Source organism: Eupeodes corollae, chromosome 1 (assembly GCF_945859685.1).
Source record: "Eupeodes corollae chromosome 1, idEupCoro1.1, whole genome shotgun sequence".
NCBI lineage: Eukaryota > Metazoa > Arthropoda > Insecta > Diptera > Syrphidae > Eupeodes > Eupeodes corollae.
Window position 1 is genome coordinate 222,408,721 of NC_079147.1, and position 19,954 is coordinate 222,428,674.

Sequence of the window (19,954 nt, forward strand, 5' to 3'; positions counted from 1 at the left end):
TACCTTCCAGTTTGAAACGACAGCACAGTAGTGTATCTAAAAAGTATGCAACACAAAATCACGCTGTCATTTATATATTTGTCATTTTCAAACGTCAAAACACAAAGCCAGAGCTGCTGCATAAAATATAAAATTGTTTTCTTCGTAATCGTTTAGTTTCTATTCTATTAAATTTAAATTAAATAAAAGCTCAATAAATAATGGAGAAATCACAGAAAATGCCCAAAGTGGCAAAGGTATGTAAATAAAATCAAAAACAATTCAATTTCTTCAAGAATTCTTCCTCTCTAGGTAAAAAACAAAGCCCCAGCTGAGGTGCAAATCACCGCAGAGCAATTGCTCCGTGAGGCTAAGGAACGTGATCTGGAAATTCTTCCACCTCCGCCAAAGCAAAAAATTTCAGATCCAGCTGAGTTAGCCGATTACCAGCAACGGAAGCGCAAAGGATTCGAAGATGCTCTTCGCAAGAATCGCATGGTAGTCAGCCATTGGATAAAGTACGCTCAATGGGAGGAGTCACAGAAGGAAATTCAGAGAGCTCGTTCGATCTGGGAACGTGCCCTCGACAACGACCACCGCAACATTACCATTTGGCTGAAATACGCCGAAATGGAGATGAAGAACAAACAAGTCAACCATGCTAGAAATTTGTGGGATCGTGCGGTCGTCATAATGCCCCGAGTGAATCAGTTTTGGTACAAGTACACTTATATGGAAGAGATGTTAGAGAATGTGGCCGGAGCGAGGGCAGTGTTCGAGCGTTGGATGGAGTGGCAGCCAGAGGAACAAGCTTGGCAAACTTATGTAAACTTTGAACTACGGTATAAAGAAATCGATAGAGCTCGTACGATCTATGAGAGGTTCGTCTACGTCCATCCAGACGTGAAGAACTGGATCAAGTTCGCTCGGTTCGAGGAGAACCATGGGTATATCCGGGGCGCTCGGTCAGTATACGAGCGTGGTGTTGAGTTTTTCGGTGATGAGTACATCGATGAAAGACTTTTCATTGCGTTTGCAAAATTCGAAGAGAACCAGAAGGAGCACGACAGGGCTAGGGTCATCTACAAGTATGCCCTGGACCATTTGCCCAAAGAAAGAACAAAAGAGCTTTACAAAGCGTATACAATCCACGAGAAAAAATATGGCGACAGAGCAGGCATCGAGGATGTTATTGTTTCTAAGAGAAAGTTTCAATACGAGCAGGAAGTTGCTGAAAACCCCCAAAATTACGATGCATGGTTTGATTATTTGCGTTTGATTGAAGGCGAGGGTGATTTTGCCAATATTCGAGAGACCTATGAACGAGCCATCGCCAATGTGCCGCCGGGAAAGGAAAAGAACCTGTGGCGGCGGTACATCTATCTTTGGATAAACTACGCCCTTTTTGAGGAACTGGAAACCGAAGATGAGAACCGAACTAGACAAATCTACCGCACTTGCTTGGAGCTGATACCTCACAAAATTTTCACCTTCAGTAAAGTGTGGCTCCTGTATGCACAATTTGAAATCCGTTGCAAACAATTGCAACAAGCCCGAAAAACCCTTGGAATGTCAATAGGTATGTGCCCGCGCGACAAGCTCTTTCGTGGGTATATTGAGTTGGAAATCCAACTTCGTGAATTCGATCGATGTCGTATTCTGTATGAGAAGTTCCTCGAGTTCGGTCCCGAAAATTGTGTGACTTGGATGAAGTTCGCCGAACTCGAGAATCTTCTCGGAGACACCGACCGTGCTCGAGGAATTTTTGAATTAGCCGTTCAACAGCCACGACTAGATATGCCAGAACTGCTCTGGAAGGCTTATATTGATTTTGAAGTAGCTCAAGGTGAGACGGAGCTAGCACGTCAGCTCTACGAACGGCTTTTGGAGCGAACGCATCATGTCAAAGTGTGGATGTCATATGCAAAGTTCGAATTGTCGTCAAATGAGGGCAGTGAAGATGACGATCAAGATATGAATGTTAGGCTAGCGAGGCGAGTCTATGAGCGAGCCAACGACACCTTGCGGCAAACTGGGGACAAAGAATCTAGAGTTCTGTTGTTGGAAGCATGGGGAGACTTTGAAAAGGAAAGCGGAAATGGTGACACTCTGGAGAAGGTGATGGAGAAGATGCCGCGTAGAGTTAAGAAGCGTCAGAAGATCATATCAGATACTGGTGCAGAAGAAGGCTGGGAGGAAGTGTTCGATTACATCTTCCCTGAAGATGAAATGTCTAGACCTAATCTGAAACTTCTTGCCGCCGCGAAAATGTGGAAAAAACAAAAAGAAATTGTTCCAGAAGAGCTGCCAAAAACCAATGATGCGGACGACGAGGGTAATAGGAGTGAGTCATCTACAAGTGAGAGCGGGAGCGAAGATGAAGAAATGTTACAGCAAAATAAAGCGGATTAAGATAAAAGTGCGTATTTATTTTAAGATTTTTTTAAAAATAAATGAAAGAATACATTTGTGACTGTTTCAAATTTTGTCGAGTTTTAAAAAAAAAAAGCCAAGGAATCAGTCGATACCCCTTCGATAAACGTTTCCTTTATTCTTTATATAAAGAACTTCCTTTTTTTTAATAATAAGCACACACTCAAGTGTGAGCATTATGAAAGGGAATGTGGGTTTGAGGAGGTTGAATTCCTAAGGAAAGACAGAGTGTGGTACAGCATTTCACATTCGCGTAGTATGGCTAAAGAACGAATCTCTGTACTTGACACGACTGAAGTGGAGCTCGAGGGTATTTTGATGAGCATTCTTGAAAGCATGAATATTACGGTTTCATTGCAAGTGGGCAGAAATGTAACTGGATATTTTTCTAAATCCGGTAAAAGATAAGAACTAAATACAGATATGAACATAAAAACACCAAATACAGTTTTAAAAGTTCATTTTTTTATTGACTTAAAAATATTTTTTTTTTCAAGTTTGGTCTTCATTTTCTTATTTTTTTCTTTCAAACTAAAATTACCCATTAATTTTATTAAAATTATAACATACAATATTTTTAAATCATAATTGGAACGAATTTCGTGGACATTAAAATAGATACAAATAGCCTGGCCCTTAGCTTTAATTACAGTATGACATCTGTTGGACAATGTCAATTGAAATATTGTACCACTCCTGTTGAACCATACTCCACAGTTTGGCTTTATTTTTTGTTAAATGGTTCCCAACCGCACATTTTAAATATCCCCCAAAATAATCTATTTGATTTAAGTCAGGCAATTAGGATGGCCAATCCAATACGCAGTTTTTTTTTTGTCTTTAAAATACTATTGCTAAGGGTCGTTGTCGTGCTGTAGAACACATTTAAGAGGCAGGTTCTCGTCCGCATAAGGCAGCATCGTATCCTACATGATATTCACCTTCATATTTTGGTCCATTTTACCCTCAATTAAATGTATTGGTCCAACGCCATACCAAGAAAATTAAACCCAAAGTATGATACTGCCGCCACTTTTTCTGGATATAGTTTGGATTCAGTCTGCCATCACTTCCGAACAAATTTATCTTCTTTTCGCCCATCAACGAAACAATCCTCCACTTTTTACCTCCTTCTGGCTCACTGCGATGAAAATAATCACGGTCGAATTTAAACCGCGTTGTTATATTTTCTTTTCCTTAGAAAATGCACCATTCTTCCGATCCTTCTGAGCAAGTTAGGTGCAATAAGTCCTCTACGAACAGTTCTGGATGTTATTGGAAGCTGTAGTTTTTTTTCCCCTTAAATAATTGTAAGGATCTTTGTTTGAGTCGCAAATTATCTTTCAGTCTTCTCTTGGGGTTGTGTTTTGCTTGGTTTTCTCCTCTGTTTTTTGGCTCACTTATGTATGCTTACCGCGAGCTATATTATCCTTCGAATTAATTGTAATATTATTAAAATAATTTGATTTTACTTCCTACTTCCTAAATAAAAAAAATATTTAAAACTAATATTTTTGATACTAGTTAAATATTAACATCTGTGTTCCAATGTGTTTCTATTCGAATGTCCACCAAAAACAAAGTGATACCTATGGAACGGTTCATCTCCAAGCAATCAAGAAGCAAAAAAAAAAAACATGTTATTCTGAATGAGAAAGTCTAAACTACTTCTAATGCATGTTGTTGTTTTAATTTGGTTTTACTCTTAGCAACAGTCTCTGTGTCTATTTTAATGTCCATTATTTGAAAGAAAAATAACTTATAAATGTCTTTCATTTAACTGCTAATACGAACAGCGCTGCATAAAAGGACGAGAGCTGTTCATGAGCTCTATTAGCAGAAGAGGCGAGATGAACACCGACTTCTCAGAAGGAAAAAGAGAGGGCATGAGAAGCGTGTGGTAGAAGATGTTGAGAGGTTTAAAAGCAGGAATGAAGTTCGAAGGTTTTATGAACAGGTGAAACGAAATTGAAAGGCACATAAACCTAGAACCGAAAGCTGCAAAGACGAAAGTGGAAACATCATAGTGGAACCGCAGTCAATGCTGAGGATATGGAAGGACCACTTCTGCAGACTGTATACCGGCGACGACGAACTGAATTCCGCTATCAGGCAGAATGATCTATTCAACATAGACGACGAAAGCCAACAATCCCGTCCTCCTGACTTAGACAAATTAAAGATTGCCATATCTAAGCTGAAGTTAAGAAAGCCGCTGGAGCGAATGGGTAGAATGCCGAGCTCTTTAAAGCAGCTGGATATAAGTTGGTTAGGAGCATGTACCCACTTATCTGTAAGATATTATCGGAAGAAAGCATGCCCGATAAATGGAACCTCAGTATTGTTTGCCCGATCCTGAAAAAGGGGACCCTCTTAACTGCACCAACTATAGAGAAATCAGTCTACTTAACATCGCATCTTCAAAATCTTCTCTGACGTAATATGTGAACGTCTTAAGCCCATCGTCAACAACCTAATAGGTCCTTATCAATGTGGTTTTAGACCAGGAAAGTCTACACTTGATCAAATATTCACATTACGGCAGATCCTGGAAAAAACCCAAGAACAACAAATCGACACCCACCATCTTTTCATCGATTTCAAGGTCGCATATGACAATATCTATAGGGACGAGGTGTATAGAGCCATATCGAGTTTTGGCATCCCTGCCAAACTCGTCCGTTTATGCAGGATGACCATGGATAATTCACGCTGCTCCATAAAGGTTGGAAACAACTTAACAGAACCTTTCGATGTCAAAAAAGGTTTTAGACAAGGTGCGCTGTCATGTTATTTTTTTAACATCGTGCTTAAAAGAAAAGTGCAGAGCTCACACGTCAACACTAGAGGCACTATCTTTCAAAAGTCTGTCCAATTACTGACATATGCTGATGACATTGACATAATCGGAAAAACTCAGCGTGATGTCAATGGGGCTTTTGTGAGGCAAAACAAAGTACATGATGTTGTCAAGAAAGGACATACATACAACACCGACGTCTTGGTGAAAACCCCACCATAGACAGACGTTACTTTTGAGGTAGTGAAGGACTTCGTCTACCTAGGCTCCGAGACGTACAATAGCTCTTGCCAACCGCTGTTTCTTGAAAGTAAGAAAGCAATTGAGTGGTAAAGTCCTCTCTCGAGGGACCAAAGTGTTGCTATATAAGACCCTTATCATCCTCGTCCTGCTATACGGTGCAGAAGCATGGACTATAACAAAAGCGGATGAAAGCACGTTCTTCTTAGTTATTGAAAATTGATATTTTTCAAAAAATGGTGCAAGTTTTGCTTCGATAGTTTTGCCCAGGTTGAAGAGACTTTTGGACAGGAAAGAAGGTGGGTCATTGTAAGAGTGGAGTTATCCTCGCAGAGATGGCAGAGTGGAGGTTCTTCTTTATTGAACAGGTGTTTGTGTGTAATCTAGGATTGACCAAGTCTGAGTCTGATGTATAGCTTTAGTTTTTTTAAAGATAATTTGCTGGGATAGATTGCTGTCCCCGTTTGGATTTAGATTTTTTATGAGTGGTTGTAGTTTGTCCGAAATTTATTTCTTTTAAAATTCCTACATAAAGTTGTTTGGATTCTTTGATATCTCTTTCGATTCAAAATTTGTGACTTCTGGATGAATGGATGTTCTGTATGAAGAGTTTATTTTTGTAATTATTTTGGCCGTAAGAATGTCCCTTCTGTCCGTTAAATGAGGAAGCCCAGCTTCAGCTAATATGTTAACACTATGGATTTGGTAAAATTTATAAGAGCATTAATGTTCTCAAAGCTATTTTATTTATAATAATAAGAGTTCACTCATGTAACGTTATGTTTAATGAAATGAAAGACAATAGACTTAATATTTAATTCAATATATTATCTTCTTATAATTGATTTTTTTTTTTAAATTTAATTTGCAAAGTTTGTCAACTTCCTTAACTCGGCAAGTGTAATCTGAAAAAGAAAACAAAAAGGGCTATTGAATGTTTAAGTATAAAATTTTATAAAACTAGGAAGTAAAGAGACTTAATTTCACACTTACACATATTACAATTGATAGAAAAATACAAATCCTGGTTCCTTGCAATAAAACAACGAATATTAAGAACAAAAATTATATGAGACATTATAGGTTTATACGAAATTAGTGAATTAAATTGCATTTTTTTGTTTTGCATAAATGTTAGACACTCAAGACAACAAGGAAAAACAGGAAAACTCAATATCAATCAACATCCTCTAGCCGTACTGGATGTGTAAATGGTATGACCGACTTCTTTTCCACGTCCCGCGACAGAGCCTTTCGCATATCTAGAAGACAAGACAATACATAAATGCATTTGTAAAGATTTTGAAAGTATATTATGCTGAATGATAACTACCGTAGGCATCTTCGTCTCGATCTCCTGAGTAGTATTCCAGAACCGTTCGATAGATTATGTAGCCCAGGTTTCTGTACATATTGATGGCCACTTTATTGCTCACTCGCACGAAGAGATCAACGAAGTAGGCACGTTTTCTGGGAATAGCAGAAGACGAAACTTATAACTAAATTCAAGGTGTGAAGTTCAATCTTACTTCTCAGAAACGTCTTCAAGGAAGTTCATCAAAAGTGCAGCCAATCCTAATCGGCGGTAGTCCGGAGAAACAGTCAAGCAGGTCACATGTCCATGCCAATTTTCCCGAGGTCCTTCAGACTTTCCCATTACTATTTAAGTAAACATTTTAAATTCAACAACAAATTTTTATTTAACTAATAGGGGGAATCTTACTATAACCCATTATTTCGCCACTGGGTGATTCGGCGACTTGAAAGTATTCTGGCCAGCGTGCCAGATATTGGGTGTAGAAGGTTAGTCCGTAAGTTTCAGTCAATGGATCAAAATTCCTGTAAGAAAAAGTTCAACGGATAAGTTCGAGAAAAAAAGAGGCAGTGTAGTTAAGATTAAGGTCATCTTTTGAATACTAACACATTGTTGAACTTGAACATATCATCACAAGTGAAAGGGCGAAGGGTTGTCATTGTTTTTAATTAATTTTAATTATGTTAAAATGGATTTAAAAAAATATGTTGACAATAGTTTTTTCAACCAAAATCAAAATGTTGAAGAAGTATTTTTGGATATTGGGGATGTTTGACAAGTAAAATATTTTTTTGCTACGTTTATACACAAGCGTTTCGTTCAGGAAATTAAGTGTTAGTACATTTTAAAGGTTGGGACTGACTTCGATAGAAATTGTTTATGTTCGAAAAGAGATGTAATTAATGGTTTATTTACATGTAATGTATGTTAGTGAGATAGAAAAAAAAAAAGAAAAAGGTGTTCATTCCTTAAATAAAGGAAATTTGAATACATTTTTAAAATTAAGAATATAGTGAAGACGATCGTTTTTGTCTGTATTATAGCATCATCGATCGTTTGCATAATTATTGGCACATTGTAACAAGTGTAACAAAACCTTACATTTCTTTTCATTTACAAATTTTGTGACTTTGTTATATTTCTACTTTTCGTTAAGACTTTTTTGTTTCAAGAATGTCGTTTAAATTTTATTTAATTGTGAGTTTCATGCATCGAATATTAGTAAGTTTTTATTTATAAAGAATTATAAATAGAACTTAAATATCTTTTTAAGACAATGAAAAAACACTACCCACCTTATTGTTGCCACGTCTTTTCTTTTGAAGCAATTATATTCTATTGTCCGACAAAATTCCGATGATTGTACTATTTTTTTTTGCGATTTTAATGATGTTTGATTTATTTCTTTACACTTTCGTGAAGGCTTGCGGCATCACTGCACTGTCATAATATTTTATAGAAAGTAAAAATGGTCTACCACTACCACTCATAATTTCTGCTTTCGAATTTGAACTGTCTCCCTCTACAATTATGAAGATACAGACACATGAAAATTTTGTTTTCTCATATAAAATGTTTCCTGGGTTAAAATTTGCTGTTTTTTTTTTTGTTTGAGGAAGTTCACGCACAGGCATAGAAAAGTCTCTACAATATTTTTCTAGAAAGATAATATTTGAAGCATTGGAAAATAAGTATAAATAAAATCAAGTTTCGTCATTACCTTCACGAGCTATTGAAAAATGAAATTGAGTTTTCTTTATCTCATAAAAACATGGACACAAAACAAAATGTCCAAATATGAACTTGTACACTTGGCTTGTAGGCAAAACAAAGTAACTTCCAAAGTTTGACATCTTCATGTAGAGTATTTGTTGATAATACGTCTAAATCCTTACCATTAAAGCGTCAATTTACAGGAGTTTTTAGATAATCCAAATGTTATATTCAACATGCATACTGCAACACCTAATAAAGAAAACAAACACATTTCTTGACAGCTTTAATAACAGCAAAAGTTAGAATCTCTAATGAAAATACAAGAATAGTCATTATTTGTTTCAACTTTCTCTAAGTGAAATTTAAGTTTTGTAGAAATAAGTTCCCATACCAATGCCAAGTTTCAGTTTTTATAAGACCTAGGTATCTTGAAAAATTTGACAATTAAGGTTAGTCCTTAACAAAAAAGAATGCGATGAATTTATGTTTTTCAAATTAAGAGCAAAAAATCGATAAACTGTCCTGTTGGCGCATATCTAATTAATCAAAAGGCAACTAAAAACAATTCATATGAATTTTTATTCACAAACTTCGACTTCACTTCTTCAGTGCGTGAGAATCAAAACAAGCTCTAGATGATTTCAATGCAATACAGGTCTCCAATGCAAACTTATCTACATTTAGCTAATGTCAACAAGGTACAAGTGAAGAACAGGCCTTAAGCCTAGTACATACTTCCTCGTGAAGTGAACGTTCGCCAGTGGAGAAAGTGAACTTTTGACATTGCTCACTGGTACACACTTGTGAGTACACGTTGTGAACATTTGACTTCAGCTTCACCAACAGTTCCCGTACATTTTGCACGTGAATTGCCCGTGAACGAAAACTCTCCACTTTGTTCTCCACTCAGCTTCACGAGCAAGTTCACGGGTGAACCAAAAACTGAAATTTGTATGGGTTCACGAGATGGTTCACAAGTATAGCCTAGTACATACTTGTGAACCATCTCGTGAACCCATACAAATTTCAGTTTTTGGTTCACCCGTGAACTTGCTCGTGAAGCTGAGTGGAGAACAAAGTGGAGAGTTTTCGTTCACGGGCAATTCACGTGCAAAATGTACGGGAACTGTTGGTGAAGCTTTGACATTTGGTTTGTTCATGTTCACAACGTGTACTCACAAGTGTGTACCAGTGAGCAATGTCAAAAGTTCACTTTCTCAACTGGCGAACGTTCACTTCACGAGGAAGTATGTACTAGGCTTATGTACTAGGCTTTACCATTAAAGCGTCAATTTACAGGAGTTTTTATATAATCCAAATGTTATATACAACATGCATACTGCAACACCTAATAAAGAAAACAAACACATTTCTTTACAGCTTTAATAACAGCAAAAGTTAGTATCTCTAATGGAAATACAAGAATAGTCATTATTTGTTTCAACTTTCTCTAAGTAAAATTTAAGTTTTGTAGAAATAAGTTCCCATACCAATGCCAAGTTTCAGTTTTTATAAGACCTAGGTATCTTGAAAAAGTTGACAATTAAGGTTAGTCCTTAACAAAATAGAATGCGATGAATTTATGTATTTCAAATTAAAAGCAAAAAATCGATAAACTGTCCTGTTGGCGCATATCTAATTAATCAAAAGGCAACTAAAAACAATTCATAAGAATTTTTATTTACAAACTTCGACTTCACTTCTTCAGTGCGTGAGAATCAAAACAAGCTCTAGATGATTTCAATGCAATACAGGTCTCCAATGCAAACTTATCTCCCTTAAGCTAATGTAAACAAGGTACAAGTGAACAACAGGCCTTAGCACCAACTTTTTAGAGAAATTGAATGCACATGGAATGGCGCCAGAATCGACAGAGAGACCAGCATCAAGTCCCAAAGCAACCGCTGTACATCCAAAGCCCAACTGCTTATCTCTCTCCATCTTGCACAACTTCATATAGCGCTAGCTCACAAAATTGCTCAATTGCGTTTCAAAAATGGCGTACAAAACAAGCCTTTTGTCCGCCGGGTAGTTTTTCTGAGTGGATAGTTTTCTCTTCGAGTTTTTTCTTTTTAATTTTTACAATAAGATTCTCCCGTGCAACGTCCTAATTAAATGTGAATTGATAAAAATAATTATAAATAATTCAAGTGACGGATTGTGAATATTTTAACAAGTACAGGAAATCCGAGAAGAGGAAAAAAACATTACGAATATCAAAAAATTCCCCACGAATTTAAGTTTTTTATTTTTTCTTCAAATTCATTTGTGTCGTTCGCTGTGTGGTGGCTCGCTCAAAGTGGGGCACAGCAGCAATACAAGCTTCTCAGCAGCGCGAACTTAAAATAGAAAACGTCATACTCAATCGTATGAGGTTTTTTCTCATTAAATTAATTTCTAATTGTATTTATTAAACAATAAACTTACAAATAAAAATAATAATCGCTAAAGGGAACTAAACACTAAGCGTGTGCTACGTGAAAACTAAAACTAATAAACTAATGCTGAAGAATATCGTGTCTTTATTTCGACCAGCAAATACGGCAGCTGGCTGAGTTTTTAAAAATTCAGAACGAAGGAACAAAAAAGAAAAAAACGACACCAGAAATTCCATCCGTTTTGTGGTTAGGTTATTGCATAAAATCTTGTTACCGCGGCGTGTGAGAGCAGGAAAAGATCCTGGAAAATAGTGTAAAACTAATTCAAACAGAATTCGCGGGTAAGTTTGCAACAATTTCATTAGTTTTTCGGACAGAAATCCGAATTTGATTTAAACTTAATCTCCCTCCCCGGATGGCTGGCAATAGGCATAAGGCAATCGAAGTTGAACAAAATCGAGATCGAGAACATGGTCGTTGGCTGTTGACTCGTTCTCGTATCTTGTCGTCGTTGTTGGTTTGGTTGTGCTATGTGCTTCGCCTTCGTTTCTTATAGCGCGAACAAGGAATTCGCCCGCTACGAGTTTTCGCTTGAAATTTTATGTCTGGCTCTGGGTGCGATTCGAAAGGATGATAATGATAACTTTGTTTGGTTTTTATTTTCAAAATTGTGTAAATTTTAAATTTTCGTGCATAATTCTTTAATAATTTGCATTTTCTTTTTTATTGCAAATGGCTGATGTTAAATTATACAGACATTTGGGACGACATACAACGGGATAGAAAGAGAAAAACATGGTGTTCATGTTTTGCCGTCTGCCTACATGACAGAAGACAGAACAAATCCACTACTGAGGCAAATATGTTATTTTATTGTTGTTGTTGTTGTACTTCAATTTTATGTAGGTACCCACATAGCACATACCTATAAAATACATGATATGGCAAGCAAAACCAAAAAGCAATCAACTGCTATGTACTTGGTTGGGTTATTTATTAATTTGTATTTTAAGTCAACACGTCTAAGTATGTATGTTTGGAAAGGGAATATTCTTTCTTTTTATTGTTATTGCCCACAAAGCTAAAGGTTCCAATTTGTTGTTTTTCCGCCTTTTTTGTTTAACTATTTATCTTCATCATGACATGAACTTTACTGCAATCTCTGGAATCTCATCGAGTTGAAATCACCCAATTGGCCGCCATCGCCATCGTCTCTTTGCTGTTTATATATTCTTAAAATAAATACCTAAATGTTTTGAAAAACAAAAAAAAAAAAAAAAAACAAAAAATGTATCTCAAGTTTTTTCGCGCGCAACGATTTGTGAAGTATAATGATGATTTTAATCGCTGTTCGCTGCCCTGATCGGAGTTCGTCTCCTGCCAGCGGGTTCATTACACATTTGGCTTCCAACACGAATACATCAAGAGCAGCTGAAGTTAAAGTAGATATTTCGCTGGCAGTTTTCTTTTTCTTCTCTCTACATCTCGCACATGCTTCTAATCCTGCACTCGTACTCGTATCTTGATATTCGTTGTATTTTGTATGTTTTTGTAGGTAGGTGAGGAGTAGGTACATATTTTATTTCTCCGCCTAAATTTGTGTTGTTTTTATAGTTTGAAGTGAATCAATAAACGAAAAGGTATCTGCTTAATGTTTTGTTGTGAAAAACTAAAATAAAAATTAATAGTTTTGGATAAATTAAAAAATTAATAAAGCGTTGTTTTATAGGAAGGTACCTTACCATTTAATAAAAATAAACATTTTACTATGAATATGGATTACAGATCAAGATAGTAACTAGGTACTTACCTAAGCAAAATACTATTTATTTTTGTTTCAATCTTTAATTATTGTTGACTTTTCCTTATCACATTTAATGATATTTGACGCTTTAAAAGATTTTGCTCATCATAAAAGCTTAATGACTACATTTAAGTATACTAACTAAGGGTTCACAAAATATATAAGATGATAAATATGTATAGTATAAATTACATTATTACAATTAACCTCTGTTCAGAAAAAAAAACTGGTTATAAAATTTTATAAAAAGAGTCTTTTTCCAGATATTTGACAACTAGCTAGATGCCCAAAATATTTAAAGTTTCAAATAAATACTATTTCAATGATGTTGAGTAGATTACAGGCACTAGCATTCGACCCGGCCACCTAACGTTTTTTTTAAGTTAGTTATAAATTCAGTGTTTATTAGAAGTATGCAATTTTTCAAATAAAGGTTATTAAAAAAAAAATGAAATACTTTTAAATAAAAATATAATAATAGAGGGTGATTATACAAAAGTTGGGTAACTTTTGAGTATATTTGTTTTACGATAGTTATTAAATCAAACTTCTACAAATTCGGATGTATATGATAGCTATTCTAATTAATAGGTATATTGTTCCCAAACGGGCCAGTCACTTTTTTGAATACCTCGTAAGATATTTAAACATTTCAGAATTTGACTGACGTGGGAACATAGTACTGATACATGTTATACACAGTTTTGAAAGTATTATAATGAAATTTAATACAAATTAGTAAAAATCTCTTAGGATTTAATAATGATCACTTAAAATCACTTAATAATTATAAATATGTAATACTGGGAGAAAATACTATATCAATTTTCAAAACAGACTTTTAACATTTAACGTAACGTTATTCACTTAACTTTTACTACTTTCGCGTAGTCTTACTTAAGTAATCAACAAACAATATAAACAAAATCTAAAAATATTCACCTTAAAAGTACTAACGTACATGAAATGAAGAACAATAACAATAGGCTGACGCCATAGACACTGACGAAAAAGACAAAATTTTAGATTACAATCAGGACTAATGTTTTTTTTTGTAATTTCGAATATCAAAAAATTACATTTTTACAAATCTAAGTCTAATATGAATAAATAAAAATAAACTCTAGATGATTAACAAAAAAATAACGAATCACCATAGGACTGACGGGTTGACTGGCTTAGCACGTGTATAGACAACAAACATAACCCAAACTCTGGTACAGTTATGGAGACCGTCAAATTGTACGACCCGCAACTAACTTTAGTATCAACATTAAAATTCAAATTGAGATTTGACGTTGAGTCGGTGATATTTCGCACGAATTTCAAATTTAAATAACACACAACGGACTGACCAATGAAACTGAACACAAAATTTCTTATTTTTTTAAATAAAGTGGAGAACTATGTATGTACATATATACATATGTACATCACAGATTGTATTAAATTGATAAGTTTTCTCAAATCAATGATAATCTTCAACAGACAGTCACTTGTTTGTTGGTTTTCGGGGTTGTGACCTCCCAAAGGACTGACGTTTTAAGAACTAATTTTGTTTTTTAATAACTTGTATTCAAATTGAAGAATTGAAATTGGGTGACTTAATAAAGGACTTTCCATTGTTTTGAAAAATGTATTGGTTGATGTCATCGAGATAACCAACTTTTGTAAAATCACCCTAGATGCGTTTTTTTTTGGAAAAAAAAATGTCCGTAGTGAAGTACGATTTCACCCGTATTACAAATATAAACTTTTCACTGTAGATAAAAGTAGAAGTAGGATCCAACTGCGGATATAATTTTGACGTTTGCTTGAGTCTCAAATATAATCGTTGATACAATTGACAACTCTTGCTGAACTTTTGAATAAAAAAACTATCGACGCTGTCACGCATTATACATCGTGTTGGTGCCATTAAAAGCTGTGTAATTTCTCCTACACCAACGCGTTTTTGATGCACCAACCTCTTAGCTGTATAAGTTTTGTAACAAAAGTATGACCACATTGGTGCATAAAAACCAAAAAAGTATCTTGAAAAGACCTAATAAAACATAAAGATAAGAAAATTCAATCTTACTTGTTATTCTGGTTTTGAACGCTTAGCATAAAATCGATCTTTGAGTTTCTGCTCGTCGCGTCGTTTTAATATTGTTCGTATAATTTAATCGTAGAGCTAAATAAAAATATAGTATTCTTTATGTTATCTGATTATATTTAATTGTTATTTTGCAAAGAGTTAGGTTATACAGGGTCCGGCAAAAAGATCTCCCATATTTTCCATTGCTTGTCGAGTCATTTGTGGTGTAATGGCTGCCACTTCTTGAGTGATTGCCTCCTTAAGTGCTTCCAAAGATGTTGGGCGATGAGTGTAGACTTGGGCTTTTAAATGTTCTCAAAGAAAAAAATCACAAGGTGATAAATCGGGGGACCTTGGTGGCCAGGTAATGTCTCCTCGTGAAAGAAGATGCCCTGGAAATACCTCTATCTCAAAATGATTAGTGAACGCCGTGAAGTGTGTGCTGTGGCTCTATCTTGTTGGAACCAGACTTCTTTGTGGTTCCTTGTAAACTGATTTAAGTTTGGTTGGAGGAAGGTCTCAATCATGTGACGGTAGCGATCCGCATTAACTGTAACTTTGTGCTTTTTTTTGTTATTATTATTATAGTTTATTAACATTAAATTAAAATGTACATGTTAATAGAAACGAGCACTAGCTGCCTGGGGCTACTGACTCTTAATTTAAAAAGAAAATACGTTTAATTTTAATTTTGTAAATATGTACATAAATAAATTAATGGTAGTTTTAAATTTACATTTTGTGCTTCATATAGTTTCAAATCAAATTTGAAAGTTATTTAATTTTATGAAGTTATATACTTGTTTAATGTTTTCTGGATTAAAGTTATTTAGGATTTCTGTTGTTAAGGATGATGTGTTGTTAACGCTGGTGTTGGAAGTCAAGGGTTTACATATATCTTTTCCTAGGATGCATTTAATGTCTATCCGTGATTGGCAGTGAGGGCAGGTTGGTGGACTTTCTTTTTTTAAAAGGTGTTGGTGTGTGAGTGTTGTGTGTCCCAGCCGTAATCTGACAAAAACGGTATTCATCTGCTTCGAGGTGGTGATTGGGTAGATCGGTTTGGGTTTGGTGAGATTGATGAATTTGTATGAGTTTGAATAGTTGTTCCAGTCAGTAAGTTTTTGTTCTTTGTTTTGCACTTCTCGTAACACATCACGTTTCGTCAGCAATTTGACCAGTTTGACTGGGGAAAGATGAGCATCATTAGCTGCTTTATCAGCATGCTCGTTACCCAAAATTCCTACATGGCCCGGTATCCACATAAGTTTCAACTTGTTAGTGTGGTTTGTTAGTTGGTATCTTAATCTACTGATAATATTTGTCGTATTATTGGGGTTTTGAATTGCATGAAGCACCGACTGACTGTTAGAGCAAATCACAAATTTGCCAATAATTTTGGCGATAATCCTTGCTGTTTGTAAAATAGCTGTCGCCTCAGCTGTGAAAATGGAAGCGGTATTATCCAATACCCCTATGGATATTAGGGAATCGTTTTCGTACGTTGATGCAAAGGAGGTGCTTTCTTGGACTTTAGATACGTCGGTGAATACAATATTCCAATGATTTGTCCTTAGTTCAGCTGTGATATCATGGAATAAGGATTGATACATGCTGTTGGATGTTTAAAATTATGTATTCTGATCAATGTATAATTGTGTCGGCCATAAAATAAAAAAGCGGACTGTTTGCAGTTTCTCACTGTACTATACGTATAGGTACTTATGTATATGGAATTCTTAAGGAACACGGCTTACAGTGGTAGCACACTTATTTTATGAAATGAAAAATCTGTTTTTTTCTGCACTGAAAGCTGCAAGTTTATTTTATGTATATGCAATATGGTTGAATATATGTTTTTACCGCAAAGAACATTGTACAAATTATACTTGTAAAAAAGGAATTGAAACCTTCGTTTAAACAACTTCTTTTATCTGTACATTTGTTTAGCACACTTTAAGTTTTAGATGGATAAGATTCAGTATTTGGTAGGGATTCCTTTGTTTTTTATGACATCACTACTTCTAGCCAAACTTTCAACCAGAGCCACACATCGTTGTCTTGGAATGCATCTTGATGAACTGTCATAATTGTTGCAATTTTTCGCCTTTCTTTTTTCAATTTGATGTTCCTCATCATTCCATAAGTTTTCGATCGGGTTAAGAACGGGTGATTGCGCTGGCCACATTAGAACGATAATTTTATTGACCTCTAAGCAATTCTTCACAAGTTGTGATGTGCTCTTAGGGTCATTATGATGCAAAAATCTCCATACAAGTGCTAAATTTTCTTCTAAAATTAGAATCCTTGTCTTTCATCAGTACAATTCTTTTTCTTTTATCTTCTGAGCACATTGACCTTTTGCCATAACTATTTAACTACATTTTGATTTATTTGATAAATAGATATTAGCAAATAACGGATTACCTCGATAAGTGCACTTTTGTTCAACTAAACGGATTACAAAATTTATTAGGACTAAAATGTGCTAAATTTATGCTAAAAATAGTTTAAATTACAAACTTATGCAGTTTTCTCAAAACACAAACAAGTTTATTTATTTAGAGTAACAGTTTTTAGTTTTTAATATGGTTGTCAATGACTATACATGAAATTAAAAGTTGCTAAAAACAAACCTTATACAAGTAAACAGAAAACTACTATTTATGTATTTAAAACATATCAAAAATGTGCCAACAAATGACTAAAATTTAGTTTTATAGCCTATGGCCAGATTCCAACGCGAAATGTTCCAATTAACGCCGACGAACTTTAAACCGATTTATTGTTGAAACTATTAGAAAAATTACTGGCTGGATATTGAACATAAACTACATCACAATATTCGCATAGTTTTTAAATAAAATGTATGAGCACAAATTAGTTTTTCATTTTATGTTTAGTTGATTTTAAATTTTCTTTACTTTTATAAATATTAAGGTATCATATAATCTTTTATTAAAATATTATAAAATTTAAAAAAATCATCCTCGTTAGCATTAATACAAAAGCTTTCACAATCCTCTCCCTCCTGGATAACAAAAGTATTCATTTTTATACAGATAGATCCAAGACAAATGAGGGAGTTGGTAGTGGTGTGTACTCAGAAAAGCTTAATCTAAGCATGTCATTCCGCCTCCCTAATCATTGTAGCGTCTTTCAAGCGGAAGTTTTAGCGATCAAAGATGTTCTCTCCTGGCTAAGAGAAAACGAGATATTAACTTCTGATATGCGCATCTTCTCTGACAGTCAGATAATGGACCTCGATTGTCGATCGTCTCTTATGGAGATGGCGCAGCAATTTAACATTCACCTCTGTTGGGTGCCGGGCCACAGAGACATCACAGGAAATTGTAGAGCCGATGAACTCGCTAAAAATGGAACCGTCATGCCTATTTCACCTGAAAGGGAGATGGTAGGTATACCGATAGCTACATGTAAACTTCTGCTAAGAGAAACAGCTTTTGCGAAGGATGGTTCGACTATTAAGTAATTCTCTAGATTTATGTGGTATCACATGAATCTAAGACTTAAGTGTGTGGATTCTTAATCCGCAGCCACTTTAACCTAACCTAACCTAACTTAATGAATAAAAATAAACAATCTTGATTTTAGTTTCAGCCATTGTCTTACAACTCCCAATCTTTTCTATGTGGGAATAATTTCATGTATAAAATACCTGCAGTTTTAATTCCGAATACAAAAGTCTTATTTCAGCAAACATGTCTTGGGGAATTTGTCAATAGGCGGGTTAGATCAACATAAGTGACTTCATTGACATTCAACTGCATTCTTTGTACGCAAAAATAAGACCTTATTTTTCAGACGTCATTAACTTAAAACATGGATCTTTACTAACATAAAACTCCAAGAATTTTTCTTATAGGCAGACACGCAATACGACATGGTGTAGCCTCAAATGACTTCTGTAGGAGCTGTATGGACGAAGAAGAAGAGGAAACAATCTCTCATCTCCTCTGCACTTGCCCTGCTCTTTCACTCAGACGCAAATTTTATCTGGGGGACTACTCTTTTGATAATCCTAGTGAACTAGCTAAAAAGGATATCAAATATCTTCTTCGCTTTATAAAAAGCTCAAAATGGTTCGACTAGTAAGAAGTAATGCTCTAGATTCATGTGGTATCACAATGGGCCTCTCTCTTGGCCTAAGTGTGTGGATTTTTAATCCGCAACCACGTTAACCTAACATAATCTAACCTCTTCTTACATATTTGTCTCCTGACGAATCTGTGAAGTTCTGGAATAAATTAAATATTTAGATTTGATAAATACGACGACATTTCGAAAACTTAATATTTGAAAATACTTGTAAAAGTTGCTACTACTAACTGGCCGGGTAGTGCTACACCTACCCTACTTATTTAACGTATTTTGAAAATTGACTTAATGGGTGTAGCTACCCAAATAAAGGGTATTTGAAATTAATTCTTAAAAATGTATGATACTTCATTATACATACATATAAATTCCTAGCAACTCTTAATTCTGTGTTTGTAATTTAATGAATGAATGAATCAACTATGTGGCGCAAAAGTCTTAAGAGAACTAGGACCTAGTGACTTACAAATATCAACCATTTTTGTATATTCTAGTCATATCAGTGATGGAACGGAGCTACAATTTGTATGCCGAATCCCAGACAGCCTTTTTAATGACAAGAATAACTCTTGTCTTAAAATTTCTAGCAAGAGGCAGTATCCGTCAAAAAACCTTAGGCGACACAGGCGGGGATTAAACCCAATACCTCTAGCATGGTAGCCCTACGCACTAACCATTACGCCCCGTCTACTACTTACATTTGTAATAAGTTGTTTTCTTAAAATACATTTGTACTTGTTTCCGTTTTTAGAAGTCCTGCTTAAGCGACATTCTTTCGGTCTTAAGTCATTATCATTTCTAAAACTGAACAGTTGAACTTCAGTTATCCATATTTAAGTTTTTCTTTGTGAATCCTAGTGACAATTAAAAAATGACTTTCCCTTGTTTAAATGTTGATCTATTCATTAGACCAAATAGCAAGTCGGTCAATTTAGCCAGGGTTAAATTAAACAAAATTGCAAAGCGAATTGCATTTTTGTTTAAACTTTCCAGAAGTTTTGGATATTTATAGAAACAAATTTTAACTACCTGCGACTCATACCTACTTACAAATCTATCAAACAGACGTTTCTTGTATATGAAAAAAAAA

At 35.0% G+C, this 19,954-nt stretch overlaps 3 protein-coding genes across 3 annotated transcripts in view; 2 read left to right on the forward strand and 1 right to left on the reverse strand.

The window, feature by feature from the left end:
- Positions 1-99: 99 nt before the first annotated feature.
- Positions 100-2,445, forward strand: LOC129938541 (protein crooked neck). Its single transcript, XM_056046168.1, has 2 exons — positions 100-236; positions 292-2,445. The coding sequence occupies exons 1-2, from the start codon at positions 201-203 to the stop codon at positions 2,389-2,391; spliced, it is 2,136 nt and encodes a 711-aa protein (XP_055902143.1). The 5' UTR covers positions 100-200; the 3' UTR covers positions 2,392-2,445.
- Positions 2,446-6,259: 3,814 nt separating this feature from the next.
- Positions 6,260-7,545, reverse strand: LOC129938544 (N-alpha-acetyltransferase 20). Its single transcript, XM_056046175.1, has 6 exons — positions 7,374-7,545; positions 7,176-7,291; positions 6,982-7,111; positions 6,786-6,922; positions 6,446-6,714; positions 6,260-6,357 (listed from the first exon to the last, which is right to left on the reverse strand). Exons 1-5 carry the CDS (start codon positions 7,424-7,426, stop codon positions 6,629-6,631), a joined length of 522 nt encoding a protein of 173 aa, XP_055902150.1. The 5' UTR covers positions 7,427-7,545; the 3' UTR covers positions 6,260-6,357; positions 6,446-6,628.
- Positions 7,546-10,471: 2,926 nt separating this feature from the next.
- Positions 10,472-19,954, forward strand: part of LOC129938539 (supporter of activation of yellow protein) — a 41,007-nt gene continuing 31,524 nt past the window's right edge. Inside the window, exon 1 of the mRNA XM_056046165.1 lies at positions 10,472-11,202. The gene's annotated coding sequence lies outside the window, so the exon portion shown is untranslated. The remainder of the gene's footprint in view (positions 11,203-19,954) is intronic.